The following is a 9,882-nucleotide window of genomic DNA, read 5'->3' on the forward strand; positions in this document are numbered from 1 at the left end:
TACTACTAATAATAATTTTAATATTAGAATCACCTTAATTTTTGTCTCAGGTTATTTCACCTAAACATGGTAACGATAATTAGGTTAGGTTAACGATAGGAAGGTTAATGTTATATAATGTGGTGGGAGAATCTTGAGGTGATCCAGCAATACTTATCATTATTATACACAACTGTTGATCTATACAGCTACAGGGGTCGGGTGTTGAGGTGATCCAGCAATACTTATCATTATTATACACAACTGTTGATCTATACAGCTACAGGCGTCGGGTGTTGAGGTGATCCAGCAATACTTATCATTATTATACACAACTGTTGATCTATACAGCTACAGGCGTCGGGTGTTGAGGTGATCCAGCAATACTTATCATTATTATACACAACTGTTGATCTATACAGCTACAGGCGTCGGGTGTTGAGGTGATCAGCAATACTTATCATTATTATACACAACTGTTGATCTATACAGCTACAGGCGTCGGGTGTTGAGGTGATCCAGCAATACTTATCATTATTATACACAACTGTTGATCTATACAGCTACAGGGGTCGGGTGTTGAGGTGATCCAGCAATACTTATCATTATTATACACAACTGTTGATCTATACAGCTACAGGCGTCGGGTGTTGAGGTGATCCAGCAATTCTTATCATTATTACACACAACTGTTGATCTATACAGCTACAGGGGTCGGGTGTTGAGGTGATCCAGCAATACTTATCATTATTATACACAACTGTTGATCTATACGGCTACAGGGGTCGGGTGTTGAGGTGATCCAGCAATACTTATCATTATTATACACAACTGTTGATCTATACAGCTACAGGCGTCGGGTGTTGAGGTGATCCAGCAATACTTATCATTATTATACACAACTGTTGATCTATACAGCTACAGGCGTCGGGTGTTGAGGTGATCCAGCAATACTTATCATTATTATACAACCTTGTTGATCTATACAGCTACAGGCGTCGGGGTGGTGCTTGAGGCATCCAGCAATACTTATCATTATTATACCAAACTCGTTGACTACGGCTACAGGCGTCGGGTGTTGAGGTGATCCAGCAATACTTATCATTATTATACACAACTGTTGATCTATACAGCTACAGGGGTCAGGTGTTGAGGTGATCCAGCAATACTTATCATTATTATACACAACTGTTGATCTATACAGCTACAGGTGTCGGGTGTTGAGGTGATCCAGCAATACTTATCATTATTATACACAACTGTTGATCTATACAGCTACAGGCGTCGGGTGTTGAGGTGATCCAGCAATACTTATCATTATTATACACAACTGTTGATCTATACAGCTACAGGGGTCGGGTGTTGAGGTGATCCAGCAATACTTATCATTATTATACACAACTGTTGATCTATACAGCTACAGGCGTCGGGTGTTGAGGTGATCCAGCAATACTTATCATTATTATACACAACTGTTGATCTATACAGCTACAGGCGTCAGGTGTTGAGGTGATCCAGCAATACTTATCATTATTATACACAACTGTTGATCTATACTGCTACAGGGGTCGGGTGTTGAGGTGATCCAGCAATACTTATCATTATTATACACAACTGTTGATCTATACAGCTACAGGGGTCGGGTGTTGAGGTGATCCAGCAATACTTATCATTATTATACACAACTGTTGATCTATACAGCTACAGGCGTCGGGTGTTGAGGTGATCCAGCAATACTTATCATTATTATACACAACTGTTGATCTATACAGCTACAGGCGTCAGGTGTTGAGGTGATCCAGCAATATTTATTGGCTATTATATTAATAACCGTTGATCTATATGTGCCACAGGCGCTGGGATTTGAGGCAGATCCAGCAATACTTATCATTATTATACACAACTGTTGATCTATAAGCCACAGGGGCCGGGGCAGGTGTTGAGGCGATCCAGCAATATTTTACTGGCTTATTATAATAACTGTTGATCTATACAGCGTTATGCAGTATGCCGGGTGTTGAGGTGATCCATGTTTCAATATTATTATACACAACTGTTGATCTATACAGCCACAGGTGTCGGGTGTTGAGGTGATCCAGCAATACTTATCATTATTATACACAACTTGTTGATCTATACGGCTACAGGGTCAGGTGTTGAGGCATCCAGGTGATCCAGCAATACTTATCATTATTATACACAACTGTTGATCTATACTGCTACAGGCGTCGGGTGTTGAGGTGATCCACCAATACTTATCATTATTATACACAACTGTTGATCTATACAGCTGCAGGGGTTGGGTGTTGAGGTGATCCACCAATACTTATCGTTATTATACACAACTGTTGATCTATACGGCTACAGGTGTTGAGGTGATCCAGCAATACTTATCGTTATTATACACAACTGTTGATCTATACAGCTGCAGGGGTCGGGTGACGGTGTTCACGGGTCAGCTAAGTGGTGCTGCTGTTAGGTCGCTGCCACACACTGTGTTGGTCCTCAACCTGGTGATAACTGACAAGGACCCCGATCCTTATTATACACAACTGTTGATCTATACAGCTGCAGGCGTCGGGTGAGGTGGTTCACGGGTCAGCTGAGTGGTGCTGCTGTTAGGTCGCTGCCACACACCGTGAGGGGCCTCCGCCTGGTGATAACTGACAAGGACCCCGACCTGGCCCCGGCGGTGACCTCTCTGTGGCCACGTGTACGACTGAACTGGCTCGGTGAGTGTTATGTTGTGTGTGTGTGTGTGTGTGTGTGTGTGTGTGTGTGTGTGTGTGTGTGTGTGTGTGTGTGTGTGTGTGTGTGTGTGTGTGTGTGTGTGTGTGTGTGTGTGTGTGTGTGTGTGTGTGCGTGTGTGTGCGTGTGTGTGTGTGTGTGTGTGTGTGTGTGTGTGTGTGTGTGCGTGTGTGTGCGTGTGTGTGTGTGTGTGTATGTGTGTGTGTGTGTGTGTGTGTGTGTGTGTGTGTGTGTGTGTGTTTTATACATTAATATTTTCCGTATTTATCAAATGTAATTTGTTTATTTAACCATAATAGTGTTGAGGCTGTTACATTAAGAGGACATATATGTAACACTGTAAAAGAAAACATTACTTTTGTTCAGTATTTAACGCCATATATTATAGGGCGTCCTCCCCCGGCCCTCCTCAACAGTTACACCTGATGGCTGGTTCACATTCCTCCTCAAGTAATGATGTATTTATAAATGAGTTTATTCATAATGACCGTTTTATAATAAAGATGTTTAGTTAAATTATATAAAGATACATACATTAATTATTTCAAACATGAACACGTAGGAAGTTTATCAGAAATATTATACAAGAATTAACTGTCAAACTCTGGTGGCAAATTGACGCTTTGGGAGGACGCATTTAATATATACTTACTGTTATCATAATAAGACATACTAAGACTAATTACTTATCAGTAATATTACATAATGCAAAAACTTTAATTTTAAAAGATAAGAATCACATTGAAATACTACTGAAGCGTAATTAGTATATCTTATTGTGGGTAAAAATAAGTATCAAATAAATATCAAATGCGTCCTCCGAAAGCGTCAATTTGCTACCAGAGTTTATCAGTTAATTCTTGTATAATATTTCTGATAAACTTCCTACGTGTTCATGTTTGAAATAATTAATGTATGTATCTTTATATAATTTAGCTAAACATTAATATTAAAACGGTCATTATGAACAAACGCATTTATAAATACATGTGAGCCATATTGTTTGGTGGTGAGAGTGAGAGAAAATGTCTTGTTAGGGGTAACTAGTACAGTTGTAGGTACAGCATCCTTATGGCACCAATAATAACATGATTCTTAGGCACTTGATGACGTGGTGGACGACTTGACGACGTGGTGGACGACTTGATGACGTGGTGGACGACTTGATGACGTGGTGGACGACTTAATGGCTTGGTGAACGAGTTGATGACGTGGTGGACGAATTGGTGACGTGGTGAACGAGTTGATGACGTGGTGGACGACTTAGTAACGTGGTGGACGACTTGATGACGTGGTGAACGACTTGATGATGAGGTGGACGACTTGATGACGCGGTGGACGACTTAATGGCTTGGTGGACGACTTGATGACGTGGCAGACGACTTGATGACGTGGTGGACGACTTAATGACGTGGTAGACGACTTAATGACGTGGTGGACGACTTGATGACGTGGTGGACGACTCGATGACGTGGTGGACGACTTGATGACGTGGTGGACTGGTGGACGACTTGATGACGGGGTGGACGTGGTGTGGACGACTTGGTGACGTGGTGGATGACTTGATGAGGTGGACGGCTTGATGGCTAATGAGTGGACGGCTGGTGACGTGGTCAGACTTATTGACGGTGGACGACTTGATGACGTGGTGGACGACTTAATGACGTGGTGGACGACTTGATGACGTGGTGGACGACTCGATGACGTGGTAGACGACTTGATGACGTGGTGGACTGGTGGACGACTTGATGACGAGGTGGACGTGGTGTACGACTTGGTGACGTGGTGGGCAGACTAAGTGACGGAGTGGACGACTTGATTGACGTGGTGGACGACTTGGTGACGTGGTGGACGACTTGATGACGAAGGTGGACGTGGTGGACGACAATGAGCGGTGGACGACTTGATGACGTGGTGGACGACTTGATGACGTGGTAGACGACTTGATGACGCGTTGGACGACTTAATGGCTTGGTGGACTACTTGATGACGTGGCAGACGACTTGATGACGTGGTGGACGACTTAATGACGTGGTAGACGACTTAATGACGTGGTGGACGACTTGATGACGTGGTGGACGACAATGAGCGGTGGATGACGTGATGGGCGGCTTGATGGAAGTGGTGGGCGACTTGATGACGTGGTGGACGACTTGATGACGTGGTGGATGACTTGATGACTTGGTGGACTGACTTGATGACGTGGTGGACGACTTGATGACGTGGTGGGACGACTCGATGACGTGGTGGACGACTTGATGACGTGGTGGACTGGTGGACGACTTGGTGACGTGGTGGACGACTGATGACGAAGATGGACGTGGTGTACGACGGTGACGTGGTGTGGACGACTTGATGACAGGGTGGACGACTTGTTAATATGGTGGACGACTTGGTGACGTGTTGGACGACTTGATGACGAGGTGGACCGTGGTGGACGACAATGACGGGGTGGACGACTTGATGACGAAGGTGGACGACTTGATGACGTGAAGTGGACGACTTGGTGACGTGGTGGACGACTTGATGACGAGGTGGACGTGGTGGACGACTTGGTGACGTGGTGGACTGACTTGATGACGAGGTGGACGACTTGATGACGGGTGGTGGACGACTTGATGACGTGGTGGACGACTTGATGACGTGGTGGACGACTTGATGACGTGGTGGACGACTTGGTGACGTGGTGACGACGACTGGTGACGACTTGATGACGTGGTGAACGACTTGATGACGTGGTGGACGACTTGATGACGTGGTGGACGACTTGATGACGTGGTGGACGACTTGATGACGTGGTGGACGACTTGATGACGTGGTGGACGACTTGATGACGTGGTGGACGACTTAATGACGTGGTGTAGGGCTTGGTGACGTGGTGTAGGGCTTGGTGACGTGGTGTAGGGCTTGGTGACGTGGTGTAGGGCTTGGTGACGTGGTGTAGGGCTTGGTGACGTGGTGTAGGTCTTGGTGACGTGGTGTAGGTCTTGGTGACGTGGTGTAGGTCTTGGTGACGTGGTGTAGGTCTTGGTGACGTGGTGTAGGTCTTGGTGACGTGGTGTAGGTCTTGGTGACGTGTGTAGGGCTTGGTGACGTGGTGTAGGTCTTGGTGACGTGGTGTAGGTCTTGGTGACGTGGTGTAGGTCTTGGTGACGTGGTGTAGGGCTTGGTGACTTAGTTTATATAATTATTTAAAACTGGTCAAAGTATTTACACTATGTTATCATTGCCTGTCATCAATGTGTGTCTTTTAGAAGCGTTATTTGTACACCTTAGCTCCTGGTTATCTACTTTAAGGTAAACACTGATATAAAATGTTCCTCATGACCGTTTTAACGGGTCCTCCCTTACCTTCGCTTGGTTCAGTACATCTAGAAAATAAAATAATTTGACCTTACATTCTCTAGTTGTTGTATTAGCTGGGGGTTAATCACCCGTCTGAGGCCAAAAGGTCTGATGGTATTTTTTAAATATATGTATATTACATGAGTAAGTCAAAATACCATTATTTACTTGATACAGCCTGGTCAAAAACCTGTGGCAAAGGGTTAAACGTTGTACCGCGCGGTGGCGATGAACTGGCCCTTTAACCGTCGATTCCTTCTGGGTTAATGAGGCTGGAACATGTATATTATATAGGGCTTTAGTAGCCAAACCCAATTGTCTGTTATATATTTATTGAGGAACTATCTCAGATACAGTTCCCAGTGTATATCACTGTAACTTTATCACTGTAGCTATGAGTGTTAAGATGAGGACGGAGGCTATGTTACATAGCTCCGGTTGGTGTTGAGTGACAATGCCTAATACCCGTCGAGGGAGAACGGTAATAGAAGCACTTGATGTCTGGACACAGGCTTTGAGTCATGGTATTCCAGTCGATATAATCTTTTTAGATTATGCAAAAGCAGACGACACAGTCCCTCATGTCCGACTGCTGTTAAAGCTGAGTTCACTTGGGGTAAGAGGTAATGTACTGGAATGTATTGAAGGATTCCTTACACAACGACGACAGCGAGTACAGTAGTGGTGAATGGATGGAAACCTGTCACAAGTGGTGTTCCTCAAGGGTCAGTGCTCGGACTTCTCCCCTGACCAACTACACAACCACAAGAGGCCATGAATACAAATATCACGCCACCGACCAACAACCACAAGACGCCATGAATACAAATATCATGCCACCGGACCATCAACCACAAGACGCCATGAATACAAATATCACACCACCGGACCATCAACCACAAGAGGCCATGAATACAAATATCACGCCACCGGTCCATCAACTACAAGAGGCCATGAATACAAATATCATGCCACCGGTCCATCAACCACAAGACGCCATGAATACAAATATCACGCCACCGGACCAACAACCACAAGAGGCCATGAATACAAATATCACGCCACCGGACCATCAACCACAAGACGCCATGAATACAAATATCACGCCACCGGACCATCAACCACAAGACGCCATGAATACAAATATCACACCACCGGACCAACAACCACAAGAGGCCATGAATACAAATATCACGCCACCGGTCCAACAACCACAAGAGGCCATGAATACAAATATCATGCCACCGGACCATCAACCACAAGACGCCATGAATACAAATATCACGCCACCGGACCAACAACCACAAGAGGCCATGAATACAAATATCACGCCACCGGACCATCAACCACAAGAGGCCATGAATACAAATATCACGCCACCGGACCATCAACCACAAGAGCCATGAATACAAATATCACGCCACCGGACCAACAACCACAAGAGGCCATGAATACAAATATCACGCCACCGGACCATCAACCACAAGACGCCATGAATACAAATATCACACCACCGACCAACAACCACAAGAGGCCATGAATACAAATATCACGCCACCGGTCCATCAACTACAAGAGGCCATGAATACAAATATCATGCCACCGGACCATCAACCACAAGACGCCATGAATACAAATATCACGCCACCGGACCAACAACCACAAGAGGCCATGAATACAAATATCATGCCACCGGACCATCAACCACAAGAGGCCATGAATACAAATATCACGCCACCGGACCAACAACCACAAGAGGCCATGAATACAAGTATCACGCCACCGGACCATCAACCACAAGAGGCCATGAATACAAATATCACGCCACCGGACCATCAACCAACATCAAGAGTCACACAAGCCTGGAATAATCTCTCTTGAGTAATACATGACCTGTATCAGTACAGCTTCTCATATAGACAAATCCAGCACCACGAACACCACGCATATAAGAATAGAAGCAACTTACCCTTGGTACGGTTCATTACCCACACGGGTACCTACTGACTGTAAATACTTAAGGTTTCTCTGCCGGACTACAGCTTCAGTACATCCTCGTTCCTCAGGTGCACGCCGCTTCCCGGGAAGGTCTCAAGAAGCATAGCGAGTCTTGTGGAAAATGTGACCTTTTAGTGACTGTTTGAGAAGTACAACTCATGCATATAATGTCCAAGTAAATTATTTAGTATTGTCTAATTGAATTATAGACTTTCATAATTATTGAATGGTGAAGGTATTATGGACCATTTGTGTAAACAGTTGCCATGCAGGCCAGCACAGGTCACAAAATAAAGGAATATAACCCCAGAAGTCATTGTAATACCAACTGAAAAAGTCTGAGAACAATTCCTTCCGAAGGTAAAATATAGCCATTTTGCACCTTTTTCTTCCTGGATCAAGAACTTTGGTGATTATAAAATCTGGTCACCTTGCACCCGGCCGCCGCTGGTTCCAGTTCATAGGAGTGAGCCAAACTAAGATGATGCCTCTGTTGTTGTTGGTGAAGGCCGTGGGTGTGTTGGACAGAGAGTGACAGTGTTGGTGAAGGCCGTGGGTGTGTTGGTCAGAGAGTGACAGTGTTGGTGAAGGCCGTGGGTGTGTTGGTCAGAGAGTGACAGTGTTGGTGAAGGCCGTGGGTGTGTTGGTCAGAGAGTGACAGTGTTGGTGAAGGCCGTGGGTGTGTTGGGTCAGAGAGTGACAGTGTTGGTGAAGGCCGGGGTGTGGTCAGAGTGAGTGTTGGTGAAGGCCGTGGGTGTGTTGGTCAGAGAGTGACAGTGTTGGTGAAGGCCGTGGGTGTGTTGGTCAGAGAGTGACAGTGTTGAAGTGAAGGAGTGACCGTGGGTGTGTTGGTCAGAGTGTGACAGTGTTGGTGAAGGCCGTGGGTGTGTTGGTCAGAGAGTGACAGTGTTGGTGAAGGCCGTGGGTGTGTTGGTCAGAGAGTGACAGTGTTGGTGAAGGCCGTGGGTGTGTTGGTCAGAGAGTGACAGTGTTGGTGAAGGCCGTGGGTGTGCTAGAAATAAAAGTCGTGACTCGTCTTTGTGGAAAAGTAAAGCTGCAGAAGGTACAATTACGTCACTATGACGCCACCGTCTTACACCTGTCAGTAATACTTCTTCTGTCTAGTATGATAATTATTTTCAGAGCTGCATGTACCCGCGGGGGTTCCTCCAGCACTACTGCCTGGCTCCCCGCCACACGCTGAATGGCTTGATCTGTTCCTCTCCGGGGTTGATGCTGCACACATAGACTGGGCAGTCCAGGTGTCTCAACAACTACAGGCAGTTAACAGGTAAGATACAGACTCCTACTTTGTATTGATCATTTATTTATTATACACAACTTTTATATTACTGTATGATGATCCAGGCCGTCAAGATGATGAAATACTAAACTGCACGAGGAACATTAATGATGTACAGTCAACAGTACAAGTTTGTTACCAGCCAACCTGCAGGTGGATCAACGTGTACTGTTGACTGTATTACATTGTGATACTTAAGATGAATACTAATAAAAGTTATGAAGGGTGAAATAATAATAATAATAATAATAATAACAATAATAATAATAATAGCAATAATAATAATAATAATAATAATAATAATAATAATAATAATAATAATAATGTAATAGCAATAATAATTAATAATAATAATAATAATAATAATAATAATAATAATAATAAAAATAATGATAATAATGATAATAATAATGATAATAATAATAATAATAATAATAATATAAATAATAATAATAATAATAATGTAATAGCAATAATAATTAATTATTATTAGAAGAAGAAGAAGAAGA

At 44.2% G+C, this 9,882-nt stretch overlaps 1 protein-coding gene across 2 annotated transcripts in view; it reads left to right on the forward strand.

The window, feature by feature from the left end:
• LOC121861769 overlaps window positions 1-9,381 on the forward strand; it is a 12,933-nt gene extending 3,552 nt beyond the window's left edge. Inside the window, exons 2-3 of one of the 2 annotated variants that reach the window (XM_042359656.1) lie at window positions 2,548-2,711; window positions 9,214-9,381. In XM_042359656.1, the coding sequence (XP_042215590.1) occupies window positions 2,548-2,711; window positions 9,214-9,365 (316 nt within the window). In that variant the 3' untranslated portion in view covers window positions 9,366-9,381. The remainder of the gene's footprint in view (window positions 1-2,547; window positions 2,712-9,213) is intronic. The other variant, XM_042359657.1, reaches the window with a different exon arrangement.
• The last annotated feature ends 501 nt before the right edge of the window (window positions 9,382-9,882 follow it).

This window comes from Homarus americanus, unplaced genomic scaffold, assembly GCF_018991925.1.
Source record: "Homarus americanus isolate GMGI-L3 unplaced genomic scaffold, GMGI_Hamer_2.0 scaffold60109, whole genome shotgun sequence".
Taxonomy (NCBI): domain Eukaryota; kingdom Metazoa; phylum Arthropoda; class Malacostraca; order Decapoda; family Nephropidae; genus Homarus; species Homarus americanus.